Raw genomic sequence first — 26,059 nt, 5'->3', positions numbered from 1 at the left:
CTCAAACCACCTTACACCACATACTGTCCTCAAACATACAACCCTATCTATAGCCAATGCCTCGCAACCGTATAACATTGTTGGAATCACATTTCCTTCAAACTTACCCATTTTTTTTTTCTAAGATAACATTCTCACCTTCCACACATTCTTCAACATTCCCAGAACCTTTGCCCTCTCCCCCACCCTATGACTAACTTCCACTTACATGGTTCCATCCACTGCCAAATCTACTCCCACATATTTAAAACACTTCAATCCTCCAGTTTTTCTCCATTCAAACTTACCTACCAATTCACTATTCCCTCAACCCTACTGAACCCAATAACCTTGCTCTTAATCACATTTACTCTCAGCTTTCTTCTTTTACACACTTTACCAAACTCAGTCACCAACTTCTGCAGTTTCTCACCCAAATCAGCCACCAGCGCTGTATCATCAGTGAACAACAACTGACTCACTTCCCAAGCACTCTCATCCACAACAGACTGCATACTTGCCCCTCTCTCCAAAACTCTTGCATTCACCTCCCTAACAACCCAATCCATAAACTGTAGACCAACTGCCATGACCATAATTCGATCCTATGCACTCAACCCTGGACGGCCTGTGAGTGCATCACAGTCAGGAACACTAATCACTTCACCATGGGAGTCCATAAATCTATCACCATCTATCACAAATCACGAGTTCAGAAAAAAAAGATAATAAATCTTTCTAAATATTCTTTACAGCATTTTCTGCATTAATAGCATGTGTATGAAAAATTACTACTCAACTCATGTACTCCTTTAACACATACAACTATGAAAACACTCCTGCTGTATAGAAACATTAACACAAAAGACAACTCTTGTCCCTCTCAAACATTTTCTGATGTTCAAATTTTGATTCTTTTTTTACCATGTATTTATTCTGTTCCCTATATCTATTCTCACATCACTGTGCTTGTCTTAGTGAAGTGCTCTTAAAGGTGGATGGTATCAACAAATATAATTCATAAAATTACAATACAATATTTATGTTCCCCAATATGCAGTAATTTCCACCAATAATATTTTCTTCCAACAACTAATACAGCCATCACAACAACCTACACTCAACAGTGCATATTTCATGCATAGCATTCCATGCAGGCTTATCCAAACAATACGGATTATGAAAATATATCAAGACTGACTTTACATGAATGACCTGGATACTCATACCCCTTACCTCAACTTTGACCCCAACAACATACACTCTGAACCTAGATATACAGGCATACAACTTCCTAATATACTTTTCAGTAATTCTTCTTCCTATGAGACTGTGCTTTATATGAAGTACATTTATCACCTTAACATCATCTTTCCTACAACTAGCATGCATAGTGGCTCACTGTAATTCAAACATATTCCCATTTCCAAGAACTGAATCTTTGCTACTCAACACTTTACAACTTTTTTCTCATTAACTGTATTCTTTTCATCCCCTCATAACTAGAACACATGAAAATGATTCTGCAGATCCATCTCAGCAAATAATTCGCTGCAGTTTCATACTGTTACTGTGTGCTAGCTTGTATGAAAGCCAAAGAACCTTAAAGAAGTCCATAGCTATAAAATAGCTAAAAAATGCTAAGCAAAACATTTAACTGTCAGTATATCTGAAAAACAGATGCTTCTATATCTGGCACAACTGAAAAATTAACAGCATCATAAAAAGCCAATTCAATCATAAAAACTAAACTGTCGAGATAAGGACATGCTGAGCAAAGTCCACATTCACTTTCAAAACCCCAGAATACAAAGCAACATCTACTTCTTTGAGGTACATAAACTTTCAGTGAAACATGGTCGGTTTCCATATGCAGCTTTCAAACATTCTTACAGGCTTCCTAACATAAACCTAAGAACCAGCTATCACAATAATTCTTATCTCTGCAGAATCCACTATATGTATGACACACAATTTCCTTGTATTCACCATATACTAGCTTAAAATCATTCGTCAAAGCTAAATCCTTGAATATTTCGTGTACAGGTGTAATGTGAAGGAACACATTGTGCTATGGTGATCATATATATATATACCTAGAAAGATCGTATGTGAAGGAATACTTGAATATGCCCTTTCTTTTACTTGAAATAGCATTAAAATTTTCATCTAACATCAAGCAGCTCACTGTATTTACTTTTCAGTACATTTAAGTGGTAGATGACAATAATATTACCTAAAATATTCTTGACTTACTCTTACACTATGTTGTTAGCATTTAATCTAAAGGCCCTCTTTCATCTTGTCTCTTCTTTCTACCATATTACATAACATCCATTTAACATTTTTCACTCCAAGCTGCCACTGGATCACAAATTACATGATTCATGCATCATTAAAACTACAGTTAATATGCAGTGGTTAGGAGACATTTACAGTAACACAGTACTCAAACATCTGATAAGCTAAATGCATTTTAAATGAATAATGCCAAGAAGACAAAAGATTTCACTCACGAAAACCCTACTTGGGAAAGTATTTACAGAATATCATTAACATTGTTTGTACGTTTGATTTCTAGAATAAGCCTGTTACATACTTTAAAAGGATTTATACCATTAATGCCGCAATCTCTCATAACAGATCATACAGATGATTTATAATTCTGTCATGCAATACTTGGCAATTATTGCTTCAAAATCTTACCTCTTCTATCAGCACCATGGAAGAGATTTTCATTCTTCAAGATTATATAAGTGCATAATGCCAGTACTAATGTAATAAAATATAAAAATTCACATGCATACTGATAGCTTACATGAGATACAAAAAATATAGTTTAAATAAGGAAACTTGAAAATCCTTAATTTTCAGAGCACTATTCCTACCGGAAATTATACCTTTCAAACAACTGGTACCTATAATGTAATAATGGTGTGCAACACAGAACACTAACAACTTATATACAAGCAAGAATTTATTTTAGAGATGCATTCTTCAATCAAAGAGTTTGGGGGCTTTGTGCAGGGAAAGGCAGCTAGTAAAATTATGAATATCATGTTTATTAAGCAAAATAACTATAGTTACTAAAGACAAAACACTGGGCCAATTCTCACACTGTTAATGCACCATATATTTAAGACATTTAGAGTCATCCACCGGTGAAATTCCCGAGGCATATGCCTCATGTTTGCCTGCAGCACTTTTAATCTTTGATGAATGGTTGGGGCACCTAAAAAAATGTTAAGTAGGCAAAACGTATAATTTAGATGAAAGTGTTGATGAACAGTAATGTCTGATCACAAAATAAAAAAGCAAGGTGGGACTGCTCTCATCATATATAATAAGAATATGAAGAATGCTAAAGCCCAAGTTTATTGCAATTTGTAACCTTCAGCCTTTGAGCTAGAGCTTCTGAATTCAATGAATAATTTTTTTCAGAAAAGTTGTACATCTATTCACAAAGTTCTGGCACAAGGCAAACTATCTCTTCAGCATTGCCTTAAAATCCAAACTAATCAAATTATCAATGTCAGTGTAGGATATCCATAATACTACTATAACACTGAAGAATACTCAATCAAATCAATTAAGGGTAATCAGTAAAAAAAAAAAAAAAAAAAAAAGATGGATTTTAAGGTAACTGAAAATACATCTCACCATAGCCAAAGCTCTTAGCCTCCAATCTGCTGACTCTGGGGTCTAATTATGACTTAGTTTTCGAGGATTACATTACCTAGCATTGTCTGAAAAAACTTCAATGCAGTGGCTTTAACACCTAGTTTAAGGATCCAAGCCAGCCACAATGAGGCTTTATAAAAACAGAACAAACAATGGAAACCATGAAAACTAAGTCTATGCATTTTCTGTTATATTAATGCATTTGCTAACATGGAACAAATGGCAACTCCCTTGAGGCTTGCGCATTACCTGTGACAAGAGTGTCCTTACTCTCGGACGCATGGCTTGAGCCATTACCGTTGCCATCGCTGGATGATCCTGCAGATGAGCTGTTGGCATGGTATCCACTAGAGGTGGATGAACTGGCACCACTCTGTCTAGTGACATAACCCTCACCTGTGGAAGGAAAAATAAACTTTTCAAGAAAAGTTTCAGTAGAATTACAAATAAATAAAAAATACACACTGAATGGATGAATGACAAAGATGAGAAAATGTGCTGATGAAATAAAATATCAGAACCAGAAAAATCAAAGAATCTTTAATTCCCCACAGCAGCTGTACTTTTTTTTCATTTGCAATTTCTATTCGTGTATTATGAGACATGTTCCTCACCTATGCTGCCCCTTCTCCACCTTACATAAATAAAAATCTCTCACTCTCTCTCTCAACCGCCTACTTTTGCTGAATGGGGAGGGGGTTTTACAATCAGGGGCCCCCCAATCTTGAAAACATTATCTAGTATCATACAACTGCTTAAATCAATAACCAATGTGTGCGTGTGTATGTGTGTGAATACTATTTGAGATTATTTTTTGTGTGTTACAGGGAGAGAGTTTTACACTCATGTCAGGATGTCTCTTAAACTTCTATGTATGTAACATATCCTTACTCCTATATATGTATAAATACACTCACAACCCAGCCTAAGCCAGGTATACACTTGCTGACCAGTCATGAGAAAACAGTGAACACCTGGGTTAGGTGTAGCCCAAATGTCACACCAAGGACTTGACCACAAGTGGGTCCTGACCTAGGTCGCCCCATGCTGACTTATGGTCGCTTATGCTAACCACTGCACCACAGTGACCCAACTGTCAGTTGAGTGTGGTGAGAGCATATACTTGTGGGGATCCCATTATTTCCAATATTCCACGTTAAGAGTCTACTCTGTGTTGACAATGACAGAGGATATGTTCCTTCTACATAACAGGAATATAAAAATGACACACTAGATACTTACTGGTGAGAATTTTTTCACAGTGCTTCGTGAGGTGGTTCATTAGCCTGACACAGAGAGAGTCGCCTGAGAAAAAACCTTCTGACTCCACCAGGAACTGCATCGTCTCTGACACACACTCCTGATAACCCAAGTGAAACTGCTCGAGCTGACTCCCTGTCCTTTCTTGCTTGGCTGTTACCTCACAGTTTTCTGTTATGGATATAAAGACAGTGTAAGCATAAACATTATTCCGCAGTACTCTTCATAAACAGAACAAAGTGGAAAAAGTACATAATGTTTCTGGTTTCTAGAGATCACTTAATATACAAACATACATGTTCAGGCCCCAATCACTCAAAATCTTTTTCACTCCATCTTTCCACCTCCAATTTGGTCTCCCACTTCTCCTCGTTCCCTCTACCTCTGACTCATATATCTTCTTGGTCAATCTTTCCTCACTCATTCTCTTCATGTGACCAAACCATTTCAAAACACCCTCTTCTGCTCTCTCAACCACACTCTTTTTATTACCACACATCTCTCTCACCCTATCATTACTTACTCGATCAAACCATTTCACACCACATATTGTCCTCAAACATCTCATTTCCAGCACATCCACCCTTCTGTGCACAACTCTATCCATAGCCCATGCCTCGCAACCAAACAACATTGTTGGAACCTCTATTCCTTCAAACATACCCATTTTTGCTTTCCGAGATAATGTTCTCGACATCCACACATTCTTCAAGGTTCCTAGAATTTTCGCCCCCTCCCCCACCCTATGATTCACTTCCACTTCCATGGTTCCATCCGCTGCCAAATCCACTCCCAGATATCTAAAACACTTTACTTCCTCCAGTTTTTCTCCATTCAAACTTATCTCCCAATTTACTTGACCCTCAACCCTACTGTACCTAATAACCTTACTCTTATTCACATTTACTCTCAACTTTCTTCTTTCACACACTTTACCAAACTCAGTCACCAGCTTCTACAGTTTGTCACATGAATCAGCCACCAGCACTGTATCATCAGCGAACAACAACTGACTCACTTCCCAAGCTCTCTCATCCACAACAGACTGCATACTTGCCCCTCTTTCCAAAACTCTTCCATTCACCTTCCTAACAACCCCATCCATAAACAAATTGAACAACCATGGAGACATCACACACTCCTGCCGCAAACCTACATTCACTGAGAACCAATCACTTTCCTCTCTTCCTACACGTACACATGCCTTACATCCTCGATAACAACTTTTCATTGCTTCTAACAACTTGCCTCCCACACCATATATCCTTAATACCTTCCACAGAGCATCTCTATCAACTCTATCATATGCCTTCTCCAGATCCATAAATGCTACATACAAATCCATTAGCTTTTCTAAGTATTTCTCATATACATTCTTCAAAGCAAACACCTGATCCACACATCCTCTACCACTTCTGAAACCACACTGCTTTTCCCCAATCTGATGCTCTGTACATGCCTTCACCCTCTGAATCATTACCCTCCCATATAATTTCCCAGGAATACTCAACAAACTTATACCTCTGTAATCTGAGCACTCACTCTTATCCCCTTTGCCTCTGTACAATGGCACTATGCAAGCATTCCGCCAATCCTCAGGTACCTCACCATGAATCATTTTTTTTTTTTTTTTTCAAACTATTCGCCATTTCCCGCATTAGCGAGGTAGCGTTAAGAACAGAGAACTGGGCCACTGAGGGAATATCCTCACCTGGCCCCCTTCTCTGTTCCTTCTTTTGGAAAATTAAAAAAAATTGAGAGGGGAGGATTTCCAGCCCCCCGCTCATACATATCATACATACATTAAATAACCTTACCAACCAGTCAACAATACAGTCACCCCATTTTTTAATAAATTCCACTGCAATACCATCCAAACCCGCTGCCTTGCCGGCTTTCATCTTCCGCAAAGCTTTTACTACCTCTTCTCAGTTTACCAAATCATTTTCCCTAACCCTCTCACTTTGCACACCACCTTGACCAAAACACCCTATATCTGCCACTCTATCATCAAACATTCAACAAACCTTCAAAATACTCACTCCATCTCCTTCTCACATCACCACTACTTGTTATTACCTCCCCATCAGCCCCCTTCACTGAAGTTCCCATTTGTTCCCTTGTCTTACGCACTTTATTTACCTCCTTCCAAAACATCTTTTTATTCTCCCTAAAATTTAATGATTCTAACCCCAACTCTCATTTGCCCTCTTTTTCACCTCTTGCACCTTCCTCTTGACCTCCTGCCTCTTTCTTTTATACATCTCCCACTCATTTACATTATTTCCCTGCAAAAATTGTCCAAATGCCTCTCTCTTCTCTTTCACTAATAATCTTACTTCTTAATCCCACCTCTCACTACCCTTTCTAATCTGCCCACCTCCTTGTTATCAATATCTCCATCTTTCTACTAAAGCTCAGACTACAGCTTGCATTAACACTAAATCAGTAATGATACTCATTACCACAGTGAAATCATCACAAAACATAATCTCCTACATATAGCATATACAGATAGGTCCCTACAAAAAATTCTACTAGCACACCTGAAAGTGCTATCTTTGTAACCCATCCATGATTTTTACAATGATTACGGTCTCAGGGTTAATAGTAACTGAACATCCACACTCCAAAGACAACTATTTCCTATCCTTAAGGCAATTCAATTTGCTCACGAGACTGATAGTCTGATTGTATGCAATCTTCTCTCCTAACTAACTGCGTTAAACTCCCTTCTCTTATATCATAATTATGTATGAAGCACAATACACTCTGGCTGGGCTTAGAGTCCAATTTCTCTGGGTTCTTTCATATATTAGGCTCAGAATGCATAAGGCTGATGAACTACCAAAAAACTTTAAGCCTTCCAGAAGGTATACTATACATGCCAGTAAGCCTGAACACCATCATTCCCAAAAAAACGCAAACAAAATCTTTAGGACTTAAATTAAAGTGAAATCAAGACAAGCAGATCCATTTAACCATCATAATGTCATGAAAGAGGAACCATATTCATGGTTCCTCCATGTAGACACCATGATATTGTTTGCCCTTCCTGTAGATAATGCACACACACACACACACCAAATGAACCACTCGGCCAACAAGGATACTCACACACTCAGCAATATTATGCACCTAACTTGTAAAATTACTGAGTTCAGAGATAACTGTAACCAAACATTATGTGTCAGCATTTCATAACAAAGTTCTTCCTCCCAAGATTTGAAAAGCATCATACCTTTGCTTATCATAAATATTTCATTTGTTACAAATCTTGATACGTAATCTAATCACTGTTATTAAAACAGACTTTAAACTTCACTTACGAGATACACAGCTGAACAATTTATAATCTAATGTTGCCGGATCCTTGTTTACTCTTTTCTCACAAAGTAGCACACACTGTATTTCAATGGCTGTGGCTCAGTCCTTGCCCACTTTCTTTTAGCACTACGTATCCTCTTTTGCATCACAGCCAACTGCATAAGCAGTAATGCGCAATAATATAACCGCTGTTGCACCAAAATTCAAAATTAACCTTCCGTGTTTACGCTGGATCCAAGTTGCACGAGCCCTATAAAGGGATCCTACGTTTAAAGATAATAATAATAAATAATAATAATAATAATAATAATAATAATAATAATAATAATAATAAAATAATAACAATAACTATCATTATTATTAGATAACCATTTCAAAAGGGATGGAAGGTTTGTTCCCCTCAAACACCCCACGTATAAAGCACTCGTCCAATTCTTACACGCCTTTGCATATCACTTCAAACACAATGACATTTCTATCTCTGTACTAGCTAAGAAGGTAACCGTCAACCATTACTTACCTATCTGATTGCAGGCATGTGCTTGTAAATGCTTCATGTATTTTATGGCCATCTCAATGATCTCAGTCTTCTCGATACGGCCCCGGCCTTTCTTCAGGTAATAAGTTGGGATGAGTCGGCTCAGGTCAGCCAGACAGTTGTTCATCCTATCCCGCCGACGCTTCTCAATAATACGGTGGGAAAGAGGGTCCTGTAAAAAGAAAAAGAAAAGAAAATTAGCAAGGGGAAAACAGGTGTGTGTGTGTGTGTGTGTGTGTGTGTGTGTGTGTGTGGCTTCGGTTCAACAAGTACAACTTCCATTTCATCAATAACTCTTCCTAAAGCAAATAAGACTATCACTACCAGCTGCTAAAATCAAGAAACCAAGTCTATATCCATGAAGGCATTAGTGTGAAAATAAATAACTGCACTAGCCCACCTATGCATACAAGAAAGGAACTTTACTATACCAAGTCCCTTACCCATTCTTATTTTCTGCAAGACAAACTTTGCTGTTTCATTGTCAACCTTTACTACTTCATTTAGCTATTCCACTCAACCAATAATTTCGTTACAAAAGTGTTTTTATTGTCTTCCCAAAATCCACATTTATCTAATTTCCACTTATAACCTCTACTTGTGACATTCCTCTTCATTTCAGATATTGTCATTGTCATGAGGCGTGTGTGTGTGTGTGTGGGTGTGTGTGTGTGTGTGTGTGTGTTAACGTATGCATGTTAAAGTGTATCTACTATATGTGTCTCTACTATCTATCTACATGTGTCCACGTTTAATGTGGGTTATCACAAGTACGGTTGTGTTCGTCGTCGCAGTGAACACCCATGATGAACGTGAGCAACAAATAAGCATCGCCACGATACGCGTTACAACAGCCCGCACACAACAAAAACAACCTGAGAGAGGCGGCGGCGGCGGCAGGCGGCGCTCCACGTGATGGTGTGTGGGCGGCGACGCGGCACGTGTCGCCTCTATACCACACACACACACTCCCTCCCTCCCTCCCTACTTAACCCTCGTCCCTACTCTTTCCTCGTGTTTTATAATCCTGAGGATTTCTCCCAATTATTCCGATTATCTAAGTTAATCTAATTATATATATATATATATATATATATATATATATATATATATATATATATATATATATATACATAATTCAAATACAGCTGACGTAAAATATGTATTCTTCCTACCCATACATATCGTGGGTCTAATGGATTTATCCTCCACGTTACCATTCATCACGGTTTAATATATATATATATATATATATATATATATATATATATATATATATATATATATATATATATATATATATGAACAATTACGAAAACAAGTCATGAAAATCTCAAAAATTTCAGGAACTACGTCCACCAATTTTTTGACACCCACTATGAAACATCCCTCAACAGGCAACATTATTTCCCTTCACTTCCGTAATTTCCAATCAGCGATCAATTCACACGGAGTGGGGTATTTCACACAAGCATGAGTAAGTCAGACGGCGTGACACGTGTTTCAAAAGACAATAAAAGATATTTATGTATGATGAAGTCTAAAGCCACCCCGAGGTTCCCACTTTTATACTGGACACGTAGCAGCCTGACCTTCACCTAACCCCCCACCCCACTATCAGTAAAGAGATGATGCTGCTAAACCAAAACTGGTCCAGCTCGAAATACAAAATCAGAGGGAAAATTACATTCTATGTCCGTGGAGGGGAATTTCTATCCCTCTAACAGAATGCAAGGCATCTATTTCCAGTACTGGCCAAATCACGCGGTTGAGAGGGGTGGGGTGACGCATATGCCACGCGCGCAATCCCACCACCAAAGAATGAATGACGTATGGGGTCATATTATAGTCGGTCGGAGAGGTGTAGCCGCCGCCGGCCGTGTGACCCAGCCGGAGGTAAGGGGGGAGGATGAGGAGGAGGGGGGGAAGGGTGGCGTGTCACAGGGTAGACCGGTCACGTGGACACTCTCCCTCCAGGGACCCGTCACAAGTCGGGTTTTTTTTTTTCGACACCTTAGCAGGAACCCCAGCAAAGAAGTTGAGGGATAAAAATACTTATTTACGTTACATTATTAAATAAATTCTATAATCTGCCATTTTTTCGTACGTAGACGTGAATCTGCCTGTGTGTGTGTGTGTGTGTGTGTACCGGCCGAGTAGAGCAGCTGATCCAGCCCCCGTGGCTTCCGCTGTATCAGGTGTCTCACTCAGGCCTTAAAACGAGATCGCGCCTCACACCACCAATCCGACCTCTATGCAGCGGGGGGATTGAGGCCGTAACGCCTCGCGCACACACAAAATCCCAGGAGGTTTACGCCCCTGGTTCCTGACGGTTGCAACGTGCTCGGGTCCGGGTGAATGTTTGTTGCTTTTTTTTTTTGTGTCCGCCATTTACACGAGGGAGCTGCACCTACTGTGATATTTTGAACTGACCACAGACACACTTTCTATGTTACGTAACTCTTAAAATGTAAGCGTCAACACCTACTTTTAAACTTTCCATACTTATCATATATATATATATATATATATATATATATATATATATATATATATATATATATATATATATATATATATATATATACACTTAGGACCAAACATGTGGGCAATGAGAAAGTGATTTATGTCAAAAAGTCTCCAATTCAACTTTCACAAGTGATCTACATATCAAAAGTTTACAGGGACACACGTAGCTACGAGGAGTATTTCCAGCCATGCTGAATGACATCAAGAAAGGTTATAACCCGTTACTATAGTCACAACGGATGTAAGTTATGAACTAGACAGGTCCATCCACGCGGAAGCGATAATGAAGTACGATTTTCTAATATAGGCTCCATGAGGAAACAATTTTCAAGATCATGCTGTTTAAATATATATATATATATATATATATATATATATATATATATATATAAATATATATATATATATATATATATATATATATATATATATATATATATATATATATATATATATGGAGCGACCAAATATGTAGATACAAAGCGAAAATACATAAGACCAATCGATTTATTTTTCCTGGTTTTTCTAGTCACGAAATAACACTCATAAATACCTTTAAACCAGTCTTGCTTAGCCTAGCATGCCATTTTTACAATATCAGCTTCGCCATCATTATAGATAGGAATTCGCATGGGTGACCTGCAGCTCCCGACAAACCCAATCATTTCCCACACTAATGGTGTCCGACCGTCTCAGCGATTCCGGCCCACTGGTCTACTGTCTTCGAGAAACTGTGGTTCTGCATGAGCCAATATGTAGCCTTGACAACGACGCCACATATATATGTATATAATGTGTGACCTAACTACTACTAGATGTGACTGAATGCTCCCCACCACACTCATCGTACAATGAGGTGGTTCTAAAATTTTATAATGGCATCAAGAACGTTCATCAACAGGAAAATGTAATGAAAAGCGAGGAACTGAAAGAAGTGCTGATCTGCATTTGCATTTTACAGGAATATGAGTTAAAACTCCAAGGTAAATTCTCAGATAAAGATAAAAAAAAAAATTGTATACATTACTTGACACTGATCACCGTTGTGTATCGCGGCATATGGAGAACCGTAACCTAACTTTTGAAGATAACACATTTTGAGCCACAGATACTAAACCAGGAATTAAGTTGTTTTAGATGAAATCTTGTACCCCATACACTGTCAGCCCTTAATGATTCATTATCCTGATAAAAATACGTTTGCGTGGAATGTGAAACCAGCTTTGAAAACTTTATCAACAATCGTGGCTACAGAAAGATAAGAAAAAATTATATTTTCAAGGCGGAGTAAATGTGTACATTCCATTACATTCATCTCCAGAAGCTGAAGAATAAATATGTACGTTCCATTACATAACTGCCGACAAGTTCAAACATCAACAACCATCTCCTTAATAATAAATACAGTTACAATAATTTAATGAAGGCAAATTTAATTGTAAAAGCCTGGCGACTGAGGTCATCTGTGACGTTCCTCTGCCGGGTCCGAACGGTGATAGAAAACATCACGTGATGGGTGTGGGCGCCAAGCGAGCAGGGTTGTATGTGCGTTTATCAAACACACACACACACACACACACACACACACACACACGCATACACTCTTACCATCGATCCTCAGGCTCGGCCATACGTAATTCAGTATACATTAACCACTGTAGGGCAAGTTCTTTCTTATCATAACAGAGGAACGTGTAATTCAGTCTACATTAAACACTGTAGGTGTACGTTCTTTCCCATCATAAGAGGAACGTGTAATTCAGTTTACATTAAACACGGCGAGGGTAAAGTTCTTTTTATCGTAACAATGGAACACCACGATCCACATCTGTTCTTCAGCGTTCGCTCGTGACAATGGTACCAATGGTACGGTAGGGCACCAGGTCGTCAACCCAGTGGGATCATACGAATGGCATCACGTGGCTTGGTCCACGCTCCCCCTCCCCCAACCCCCTCCACCACGCTCCGGACGCTTGCTTGACACGATCTCTTAAAAGACATATTTTACAACCCTAACGCGCTCGTGCTTATGGGAAGGGCTTCATCATGCGTCAATCCCGAAGCTAAGTCTTACGTAATTCACCCGGTCTTGGCGCCAACGGATCGCTTGTGTTACTTCCGCTTTTATCATATTTTCAATTCATATCTCGACAATATGACGATGGATACAGAGGGGTATAACTCATAAATCATACGAATGTTGGCAAAAAATATTCCCATGGGAGACATGAGCGCCTGCGTAGCTTGGTGGAAACTTCCTGTTGAGGAGGTCAGATGCATTGATCTATGATGACCCCACTGTTGCCACAGCTGACGAAGGATGCAAAGCAACATTCCTACTTGCAGCCGATCGTAAAGCAGCCTCAGAACTATGTGCGACCTCATCTTTAACCTTCCTCCTTGAGCTGAAAAAGCACCACCACAATGCCAGACAATATCTTTTCTAATAAGCTTCAATTCCCATCACAAGCAGAATTTCTTCTACATCCAGAACGTGATCGACGACCCCATGCATGCATGCACTTTACTCGTCCGGAAGAGATCATGAACGAAAGACCAAATAATAACCTATCACTACATCCATTTATGAGCGCTCTTCCCCCCCAAGGGGCAAATCACAGCATCAATAGTCATGATGTAATGCGTGCACGGGGAAACACAATCAATGGCGCCGATGCTCGGAGGGGGTAGGGAGGCTGGATGAGGATGAGGAGGAGTCCAGTTAAAGTCTGCTGCTCCTCTGTTGCTACCCGAGGTCGGGGGACCAACTGCCACGTGACCCCCGCCGCCTACTCCACTGACGGCAGCACCTGCATTTATGCTCTACACTCGCGTTTACCATCTTGCTTCCTTGCTCCTACCCCTCTCACTCCCTTCACGTGCAACACTCACTTCTGTGTCCGTGAGTTTCCACGGATGCGAAAGAGTCGGATTTCTTTAAGGCTTTCGTCATGCGGCGCACACCGGCGAACGAGGATTTACAATCTAAATGAGAGGTAGGTAATGCCACCCCCCTCCCGTCCCTCTCCCTAAACTTCAGCAGAGGTGAGGGAGTCTCCTGTAAACAGCAACAACAAACAACGTGAAAACGCAAATCTAATTTACGAAAATAAAATGTAGTCACGTGTTTGGAGAGCCGTCAACAATCTGGCTCGCAGCCCAGTCTTCACACATGATGTTAAAACGAGTTTTCTAGTCCAGCAACAGAGCCTACACCCAACGTGAATTCCTAATCACACGAAGCAGGACTGAAAATCTCTCTCTCGTACCCGTAACTGGTTAGCACGAGTGCCCCCTCCCCCCCTGTATTTCCGCTCTATAAAACTGGAATACACATGGCAACGCGACATTATAGCAAACGGGATAAGCCAAGGCGAAGGATACAATTGTGTGGGCAGTGTAACTATTTTTTTTTTCCCAACAAAAACTTTTCATGGATTACTGTTTTCGTGGACGAACCATAGCCAACAGCTCCTAAAAGCATTATTACTTCGCATGTACCATAGCAATGTTGCCTGTTCAGTTCTTGTTAGGGGAATTCAGTTGTTGTTCTTAAAAGAATTTTAGCATGTCTTGTTTTCATTTCAGCAGGAGCTACGACCAGCGTTCATCTGTAAAGCGTTTAAGGTTTATCTCTTAGACTTTCGAGTTGTCTGTTCTGAATGCCGAGTTACCTACTTTATGCTTATGTGTGTGTGACCGATCGCAGTGACTTTTAGATCTTAAAAACTTTAATATTTCTTAAAAATACTTTAGCATCCTCCAGGGAGAAACAACAGAAAGCTACGGATCATTTAAGAATTCAGTACGGGATGATGGCCATCCAACACCACCTACGTATTTGGGTGCGTTCAAAGCTTGAAATCCAAACATATTGTAATCCTCTTTCTTACCATTAATCTTGGAAGGAGGGGGAAAAATAGTGTTTCTATATAGATGCAAGAATACCGTCAAAATCTACATCCAGTATACAAACGCCGCAAAATGCATAATTTCGTGATTATTTATAGAAATTCCAACTGTACCCCCTGTGAAATGTCAACTACTCGTATAGGTTATGGAGATCAATAATTACTTTCATCACTCTCGGAGAAAAGGTGATGTATTTAGATCTAGTGACCTGGATTTCGGTGGCAAAAACCCGATGTTCTTTCTGTTCAGTATGAAGCTTTATTCTTTCTTGAGAAACCAATCAATTTCTCCTATCAAGTGAGGAGTGATCATCTACATGTATTCTGTGCAACCGGAACAGATTTTATGAATATTGAAGCTTTGTCGAAGGCAGACACGCAGCTGCCTATGGGTATGAGTCGCATCGGAGCATGCAAACAGACGGGAACAATACAGTTTTCTACATTAGCGATTTTCTGTACAAATCAAGAAATTACGAAAGTCAGTGCAGAGTGCAATACCTACAGTCCGATGCTAAATTTACAGAGAAAACAGCAAGGCAGAAGTCATCAAACTTAAAGTCCACTGAGGTGTCAGCACAGGTAAGGCCCAAGACTGTACAGCCCCCCCCCCAAAAAAAAAAATAATACGGCATTTTTTTCTTTCATTCCTAAAAGCACGACGATCGATACTGAGCTCTGCCACTTAAAGTTAGAATGGCATTATTTTCTAGCGCAGAATAACCTTTGGCAGTAGAGATAGTAAAAATCCAACAACACAGACTAAACTTGGTTAATGTCAACCAGGCACAAAGCACAGTTCAAACTGAATGCCACTGGTCAGAAGCAGCCAATCACAACAGATTTTGGTATAGCTGGTCGCTCACCAAAGAAAGACTGACCACAAGGACTAAAAACAAGTAGCCGCCACGTCTAACTTGCTTGCTAAAAACTAAATCCACCGGCAGACACAGACGCCACCTACGTCACACACACACACACACACACACACGGACCCCAACATAATATCGCTGATATGCCCCCCCGGCTTCAACATGATACAGTTTCGATGAAAGTGTTACAAACAAAAAAAAATAGATATAATGATACAAGGCCTCTCATCGGTGCAGTGGATTTCCCGTTTTCGTCGAGTGCTCCTATCTCTACGGTATCTACGTGGCAGAGTGGTGGACAGAGTTGAGTTCCTCACTAGAGAGCCCTGGCAACAACCAGAGCCAGCTCACTCCTCCCCCCTAACCACTCCCCCGACAGACACCCGCCCTCCAAGGGGTCTCTGGGTACGGCTGACTGATAACGGCCACGATCTAGTTTAAATTTTTTTTTCTTTCTTTCTTCGTAGCTTCAAGTATCACCCGTCTGTGGTCAAAGCACATGCAAGACTGTAGCACAAATCTTTATAATTTCGTTACCATGTACGCACTACTCTCCTTGATGCTGCAGACACTTGCGTCGATGAACCGGCTATCTCCTAATTACCTGTGAAACTGAACTGCCTATTGTAATTATGAGGAAGACTTGTATAGCGGGTACGATGACGCAATTCACACGTGATCCCGTGGCCTTGTGGCCCCGTGGCCTTCCTCGGTGGAAAAGGGTGGGGAAGTCTGGCCTACATACAACGTCACGTCAGCTACAGCCTATCGTACACTCTCTCTCTCTCTCTCTCTCTCTCTCTCTCTCTCTCTCTCTCTCTCTCTCTCTCTCTCTCTCTCTCTCTCTCTCTCAGCCGTTCATTAGGATTTCGTATAAATCAAAAGAAAATATACAGATAACACGATACAGTAAGGCAAAGTAACTGACATGTCTGGATGTCCTTGGCGAAGTTCATGACCTTCCGAGAGCAGTGAATAGATCTTAACCCGTCTCAACATACAAGTAAAAACATAAAAAGGCCAAGTTGTGAAAATAAATGTTTACGATCAAATCCAGGAACTTCCAGGGCTATGAAAAACTGTCGGTCTGTGTGGGGACATATTCTTGTTAGACGGTAAATCACGAATATATGATGGCAATAACAAAGTTGCATCTTTCAAGTGCCCCCCACGGTTAAGAACTGATTAGATTTTGAGGCACGTTGTTTATACGAATGTCCATATCAATTAGGAAAAGCTTAGGTCACTGGAAAAAAAAAAAACTAGAACGCAGGAGTGATAAATGATGGAAAGCTCACACTAGCAAGAAATGAATCAGGCGAAGATATTTAGAGTCCACAAGATGATGGAACTTCAAACATTTAAGGGCAAAACATATTGAATATTTAATAACACTATCACATACGTAAATAAATGTAAATGCAATGATATAAACTAGATACTTAATGCAATAACCTTCAAGTGAATGATGGGAACATAAATCTTGTCAAAATGCGACAATCACCTTCCGCTCCAAGCCTCCAAACTTTTAATAAAAATAACATGCCTCCAAACGTCTTTAGACGAATAAGTAACTAGACACATAACAACCTGAAGTTTGTTGCTGTTCAACTTCTCTTTACGCAAAATGCAGGTCACACAATAAGCAGAACCAAGTGCCACAGTTCTGTATATGCCTCAACATGCCCAAAACTGAAGCAGACCCCCCTCCACCCAGTCAGCAGTGACCAGCCTAGCCACAAAGGATCAAGCCGCAGCGAATATGGCCTCCCCCTAACTCTTGGCTAAGCCTCCGAGAGCCTACGCCTTAACTAACCAAAACCTTATTGATGAAGCATTTAGGGTTTTTCCTACGTCGGGAGTCTGAGGGAATCGACCAAGATTTATGGCAGTTAACAGGTAATACCGACTCAGTAAATGATTACTGGTTATTCATGACAAATTGTTTTACGGTAAAACAGAAGATGCTTTAATGAAGTGGCATATATATATATATATATATATATATATATATATATATATATATATATATATATATATATATATATATATACTATCCCTGGGGATAAGGGAGAAAGAATACTTCCCTCGTATTCCCTGCGTGTCGTAGAAGGCGACTACAAGGGAAGGGAGCAGGGGGCTGGAAATCCTCCTCTCGTTTATTTTTTTTTTAATTTTCCAAAAGAAGGAACAGAGAATGGGGCCAGGTGAGGATATTCCCTCAAAGGCCTTAACGCTACCTCGCTGACGCGGGAAATGGCGAATGGTATGAAGGATATATATATATATATATATATATATATATATATATATATATATATATATATATATATATATATATATATATATATATAATGGAGGACTGCGTTCGGTGACAAATATTGCATGTCACTCTGAAGTGTCACTCCCTGTGTGTCGATGAGGTAGCCTCATATAAGACCAGACATGAGCGGGAGGCTTGCGGCTCTGTTGGGTAGAGTTGGAATTCATACAAATGGACAATGTCCTTCGAGCAAAGTAACTCGAGAAGTCATTGGGGGTTATCCACAACAGTCCTCTTAACAAACTTACGGCGTCAGCATCAGGAAAGGTTTTAATGGTGCCATGCCAACAATGCTGGAGAAGTACGAGCGAGCATGAGGGCGTTACATGAATCCACTCAACCACTCACGCAACTGGGGGAAGTTTCAACAATGCTATCATACGCACTGTATGCATGGCCGCAACAAGCACACATTACACACCACAGAATGTTTACTCGTATCACCAAAAATTGCAACATTTTTCCCCAGCGACAACCACTGAATTTCACTCCCCTCCCACCGGCCTCTCTCTCCCTCCCTAAACCCTCCCCCGTCCCTCCCAGTCTGGTCAGCTGATCGACGCGCAGCTACACGTGACTACTCCCCCCCTCCGTCTCCTCCTCCCCCAACTCCCCTGGAGCGTGGGCTGGAGGAGGAAGGTCGGGCTAAGCCCTGGTCGCTGGGGAATGGGAGCGGGTGCTATCAGCCATGACTCGGTCAAATACAGGTGCTGGTGGGAGAGGTCATTCTCATGCCGGCGAGGGACTTGCTCACACACCCGTGTGTGATTCATGACTAGGAATTCCCCCACACCCAATCTCCCTCTCCAACTACACCTCCACTGCTCCTTCAAAGATTCATACTTATATGGTTTCGGAATGGATGCGTCAACAAGAAATGGTGGCTGATCATCTGAATCCAATCATAATTTTCAGAAGAAAAAAATGTCTCAGTATGAAGACAAACACTTCAGAAGGTTCAATATAACAATGAAGAGTGACTGGTGGGTCCATGGTCCCAGGAAATAAATTTTGTACTAAAAAACAATGTTATTTTGCCGCTACATAACTGCAGCGGCTGCCTTTATCTTAAAAATGAACTTTATAGCTAATAATACGTTAGAATACAGGGGGAGAATGACTGAAAATGAAATGACAGAATCCTCTAGGTACTTATGGAGATTAATATAAATCAGAAGTCATCAGAAGTGGTATCAAGCTAACCTGGGAGCACAGAACACAGTCTGGCTACGGTAAGTCCCATCCCTTCCCGACGTTTTGAACTACGCTAAACAACTCGAATAAACACACACCGCCATCTCAACGCACTTTACAAGGATGTCAAAGATTAGATTTTTTTATCCATTCTTTGTAGCTTGTATTATAAGACGTCAGTATCCCTGGAGGTGATATTCATGTAGTCACGTACACTGCGCTGCAAAGTCTGAAGTCAACTGGCCCATGCAGTTCATATTCTATGGAGTTCTCTTAAACGATGCTTCAGGTATGACGTTAAGACCGACATGACATCCATCAATTAATTAGCTTTGACACACTGTTTTACTTTAAAGGCAAATGACATAAATCATATGATTTGTAACTGATCTAATTTTTTTTCGCTTCTTTCTCTTGGCTAACCAGGTTAGTCACAGCTATCACTTCGTATCGGTTATCGTTTGTGTTCTGTGTCAATTGAACCGATTTCTGAAACGTCTTTTATCAAGTTTCCTCATTTTTCATGCTGATGGAACACATAGTTACGGCAGCCACATGACTGGCTGAAATTTCAATTCACATTAGCTGGTTGACGACAGCTTTTAAAATATCTAAACTTCTTAGCTGAAACAAAAGACGCAACTGAGCTCAAATCATCAGGAATCATCGAATCGTTAAAGCGGCTACTGCAACTCGATACAGAGGCAAGAAAAATATAATAGCGTGCCCTTAATTTCAAGTTCCTATGGTTTACAGTCTCCGTAACGCAGTACACGGCAGTACACGGCCGAGCTCTCTTTCGAACTGACGCTTCTAGAAGCAACGGGCCCACGGCAACCCCCCCTTCTCCTCTTCTGTTGCATAACCTCGGGAACTCGGCACGCCACCTCTCCTATAGCTGCACCATGAGACTAGGACAACGACGCATATCCCTAACAGAACGACTCGTGTCACATCTGCGATCTTACTCCAGCGCCATGGAATTCCTGCCTTACGTCAACTCACTAACGGTAGCAACTTTTTACCCTCAGCCCCACTACTTTGTACTTAAACAATTAAGCAAGGTGCTGTTTACTCAGGTTTCCATATAGATCTCTGTCCTAATCATGACAGCATCCGCTAAGAGAGATTAGTATAATCTCCGAGGCTTCCGGGGCACTATCCTCGTCTTCCCTTTCATAATAAATCCAACATCGTGTACAATTACTTAATGACATCCTGTTTTATAAGCTTCTTCATGATAATCACACTAGAACTGTTGGTAAACCACTGGAATTCAATACCAATTCTCTCTCTTAAGCTGTGCTAGAGGCATAAGTATTCCTAATCAGGTATCGTTCAAGTTTATATTTGCAGCAGTAGACGGTCATTGTGCTACAAGTTCTTGCGTTTGACAGGTTATTGTGCTAGGTCAACTGTACAGTGGCTGACAGGTCATTGCGCTTGATCAACTGAACCGTACGAACAGGATAGTACGCTGCGTTAACTAGATCAAGGTTGTGCTAGGTCAACTGTTCCGTGGTTGACAAGCTATTGTGCTAGGTCAACTGTTCCTTAGTTTCACAGGCTACTACGTTAACTGTATAGTAGTTTGAAAGCTTGTTTCACTTTTTTAAGGTGTACATAATTAGAATACCGATCAAAATCAGAATTTTCCAAGATCTGTCAATATACTGCATTTGTTTCAGTGGGTAATCAACTCTAACTTGTTCATATGTGTCGAGGTTAGTTAGTATATGTTTTCGCTGAGTTCTGGCTTTGAAGCCAACTGAACTTGTTCGGGTTTGAGAATAATCTTTTAAAAGCGTAAATGAAGCTATGCTCGATCAGGTAACCTTGATAGGTATGATACAGCTTACTGACATCATGAGAGGAGTGCTTGTATATTCATAACCCAACATACCACAATCAAGGTGCCTTACCAACCTAACCACTCATATGCTATAGGTATACAAGTCTGATATCTGTTACAATGGACATGATCATGCATCACGTGACTGAAACACTCCTAAGCTAACCATGGCCTATTCTTCCGCAGCTCGGCCGTGGTCAACATAAACTGCCGCCTACGTACGCCCTCCCGCGCCACTGGTATCCACGGCGGGCGGCTGTGTGTATGTGTGTGGGAGTTGGGGTCTTAAAGGTGGAGTGCGCGGGATGGTGGCGGGGTTGGCGAGACAGGGGGCGCCGCCGCTCACGTGTTTGGGGACAGCCGAACTCGTGGCCCGGCTCTCGCGCGCGCTCCCGCTGGCCCGGCCCGCCCCGGCGGAGGGAGTGAGGAGGGTGGAGGAGGCTACTGTGGGGGGACGGAGGGGGGGGATTATGAAACTGGGCGGTGGAGGAGGAAAGAGGAACAAGGTGAGAATGTGAAGGCTTTGAAGGTCAAGAGTTTAAACGAAGGAGCACGAGTGAAACAGGGGTAACGTATGAAAAAATGAACATACGAAGAATAAAGTGGCACTAAATTTTTGGAACAAATAGACCAAATGGGAACGATTCCTTTATAAGATCAGAAAAACAAAAGAAAATGCTGAAAAATCTACATGATCTAGACAAAGAAGGGTGACGGGGGTAGATCTAAGACGCGTAGAAACAGGACAAGTAAACGCTATGGACATGAGTAAAGGTGGGGGAGGGGGAGTTCCGACCCCCATGACAATGACCTTGGTTACTGCAGAGCAGCTCTCACTACACGTGTGTGTGTGTGTGTGTGTGTGTGTGTGTGTGTGTGTGTGTGTGTGTGTGTGCAGGTCATGCTTGGGATGGTCCGGTGAAAGGGGTGGTAGACAGACCAACTGTGAAGCGATAAGGAAAAATGTGACTGATAATGTTTGAGTGGGTGGGTTGGGTGGGTTGAGTGTACCTGTGAGGTTGTATGTGTTACATGGGTTGTGTGGGGAGGGTGGTGGAGGAGGAGCGCTACCGTGCCAGGGAGGTGGGCTGCCACCTCGCAACACACGACGCCTCGCCAGAATGCTAAGTAACTCCACTCCAGCTGGCTTACTCCGCCGTTGAGCCAGAGAACCGGGTGGCTCGCTCCCACGACATACTGACTGCACGTACACCAACACAAGGTTACATTATAAACACACAAGGCGTGAGATGGGGCAACACGGCTGTAAATCTGTCTCCACACAACATATAGTGTATAATATATATATATATATATATATATATATATATATATATATGAGCAAAGACATGGTATGCAGTCAAGAGACGAGGTAACACAAGTGCAACACTCTCTCCTCCTAACATACAAATAGCAATCACACACACACACACACACACACACACACACACACACAGGATGTCCAAGCATGACGGCAGCGTCTGAGAGGAAGCCAGCAGTCACATGATCACTCCCTCCCTCCCTCACGGCAGCCAACCACTGCCTCGGTAACTACTTCGCCTCCACCCCAACCCTGACAACCTTACCCACCCCCACCCCCACTCAACCAAGAGATCGCACGTAAAGCTGGGGAGGGTGAGTGATGCCAGTTGCCTAGCGAATTTGCCTTAGTGAGACCAGCCAATTATTTTCCCCTTTTGCTGAATAGGGGCCAGGGCCTGCCGCTGGAAAAAAAAAATGTGGAAAAAGACTCGTTTGTTACATACATCTCTTATGTGATAATTGGTCTTAAGTTTTTTCTTTAAATCTCGCCTTGTGAGTATATGGTTTGTGAATGACAGATATGTTGCACCGAGAACGGGGCTGAGATTCGGCGCAAAAATAAGAAAAAAACAGAGGATCTGCGCATCTCTAAATGACCTTAGTCCATCTCCAGTAACATAGCGATTAACGTGCAAAGGTGTAAATTCAAGCTGTGCTGCGTGGAAGAAGCTGCGTAGCTAGAGGGAAGAAAAAATACTTCGAAGAAAAAAATAAAACATGCCATGTTTAATTACGCTTGAATCTTCAATTACGCTTGAGCATTTTTACACTCGTATGGTGTAACTTGCGCTCGCCTTGACAACACTCGAGACGTCTGCCTGCCTGCACCATTGAGACAACTTTATTCTCTTATATTAACCATTCCTAAAAGACTAAAGAGGCACCAAGGACGTTTAAGCTCAACTTCTACGTCGATATCTTCTATCTACATTACCATTTACCCCTACATCATTGGCGCTACCTCCACCCCTGCCCGATAACCCTCTGCCTTCCCACTGGAATCGCAGCAGCGGCGTCTGGCTGAGGGTAATCGCTTTATTCTCGTGCTAGGCACGCGTACCTTACGATCGCACGCATCAGGTGCGTACCTAATGTTCGTGCCAGGCACGTACCTTAAACTCATTCGTACCAGGTGCTTCCTTAAAAGCTCATTCGTGCCAGGTACGTATACCACATCAGGAGGGGTGGCACGGGCTCGTACCAAGCACGTAACCATGCTGGTAGTCAATGCACTCGACATAAACCTACTACTAGGTTATCTATGCAGCCTTGATGAACCACCTCCGGCTACGAACTGTTTGAAATACGAGCCACCCCATGCCCAAGCTGTCAAACCCATTTGTGTACGAGGAATAGCTGGCAAGTTGTCAAACATACCAATAAAAGAACAATGGCTGGGCACGATGTTAAAGCAGTAAACAATTTAAACTTGGATGGTTCGGGCGTCTCATCCGTCAAGGAGAAACAACAGTTTTCTCCAGCAGGTCTCTTGTTTACATTGCATTACATTACATTCGGCGGTAAATCCCAGCAATAATAATAATAATAATAATAATAATAATAATAATAATAATTAAAGGGTCGTGGTCAAGAGGTTCGTTATCATACTCGAAGGGAGGTATCAAGTCATCGTACATCTCATGTTAATGGTACCGTACCTTGACACCTCCATCCAGCGTTCGATCGTCAGCACCAGCTCCCGAGGTGACAATCTGCCCCCCCTACGTCAGGCGAGCTATTGTGGTCGCGGTGGCTGTGGTGAGGGCGACGGTTTAAACATAGCACAAGGTCCTGTGCATATGGTCACACACACACACACCCGTACGTAAGACTTCGCATGTACGACTTCGTCCACACGGACACACCGCATCACGCGTTTTAAGTGACCAGTATTCACTGAAACATGCTACACGTAATTCATTTCTTAAATAACACCGAAGGACTGCATAAACTACGGCCGGGATGGTTGGTTTTCAGTCGACTGCATACACCGGGTCCTGCACTCGAACTCGGGTTCGATGACTCAATGGCCATCGACACTAACCACTACTCCACGAACAATTTTAAGATCGGGTTCGTCTTCCACTTTCAGGAATCATAACAACGGGGGGACATTACTGCGTCTACGAAATACCGAATTGTGAGGGACTGCGCACTAACGTTCACAAAATTAATAAAACTGTGAGGGACTGCGCACTAACGTTCACAAAATTAATAAAACTGTAAGACGATGCGCTACTACTCGCATTTACGAAAACAAGCCATGTTTAAAAAAGGAGGCATAACTACAATTTACGGAACTATAGGGAGAAAACTTACCTTGAATTTACGTATTATGATAAAAAGTTTGTCTTTGTTACTATACACTGCCTTCCCTGGCGTTCGATAGAATGTCCCTCAAAGTGTCGAGAGACCGCCTTGCACGTGATAGTGGCCACCAAGCACGTGTTGGGAGGCGCGAGCGAGCGAGCGCGTAGAAGCAGCCAGAGGGGGGCGCGACGCAACAGCCTCGCCTAACCTAGCCACAACCCGGAAGAGGGTGAGAGGCGCGGGCTTCATCGACCTGCCGCCGACGCTGGCCGAACCGCCCACGCTCTTGACTCCTCTATGGCCGCTTTATATTCCCCCATACCGCCATTAAGTCGCTTAAATATATAATACCCAACCGCAATCAAATGGCCCACCACTCACTCGCTCATTTATCCACTCGAATGCAAGCCTCATTTCTCACTCAAGCAGGCGTTTGTCTACTTAAAACACCCTGTCTCTTGAACTCTTACTTAATCAAGTACTCAGAACAGGCGAGTTCTTTCGTGCGTATCGTTCAAGTAGTTACGTAACAGGTTGCTTTCACGCTTGGATTAACAGAGGATTCTAGTCAGCTGCTGACTACAAGCCTTCGATCAAAAGGGATGCGAACCCTTAGCACAGCTGTACGACCCTTGAGTACGACGGTAACGACCCTGGAGCACATTAAAACGACCCTTAAGTACGGCAGAGCTTTCGACCTGATTTTAAAGGTATATATGCTGAAAACACTAATTTACGTTAACCCCCATTCCCTGTTATTAGAACTGAAGACACATCTTCGTTTACCAAACTCTTCCCGTTTCTATGTCAAGCCATCTCGAGCTGCCTCTTATCACACAAAAGCTAAATTCAACTTCCCGAAAACCACAGTAAATTTGTGCACTCGTACATAACCATTCTACATACTTTCATTCCGATACATCACGTCACTGCATAATCGCTCTTGAATAGCAAAAACGA

General features: G+C 41.6%; 1 protein-coding gene across 5 annotated transcripts in view; it reads right to left on the bottom strand.

Moving 5' to 3' along the window:
* Positions 1-26,059, bottom strand: part of LOC139747565 (uncharacterized) — a 122,430-nt gene that overhangs the window by 10,231 nt on the left and 86,140 nt on the right. For 3 of the 5 annotated variants that reach the window (XM_071659994.1, XM_071659995.1, XM_071659991.1), the window contains 3 exons: positions 8,768-8,957; positions 4,903-5,091; positions 3,910-4,056 (listed from right to left, as the gene is read on the bottom strand). In XM_071659994.1, the coding sequence (XP_071516095.1) occupies positions 3,910-4,056; positions 4,903-5,091; positions 8,768-8,957 (526 nt within the window). The remainder of the gene's footprint in view (positions 1-3,909; positions 4,057-4,902; positions 5,092-8,767; positions 8,958-26,059) is intronic. The other 2 variants (XM_071659992.1, XM_071659993.1) reach the window with 2 other exon arrangements.

This window comes from Panulirus ornatus, chromosome 69 (genome assembly GCF_036320965.1).
Source record: "Panulirus ornatus isolate Po-2019 chromosome 69, ASM3632096v1, whole genome shotgun sequence".
NCBI classification, from domain to species: domain Eukaryota; kingdom Metazoa; phylum Arthropoda; class Malacostraca; order Decapoda; family Palinuridae; genus Panulirus; species Panulirus ornatus.
Note: the sequence above shows the minus strand (reverse complement) of the source record. Positions and strands in the feature narration are given on the sequence as shown.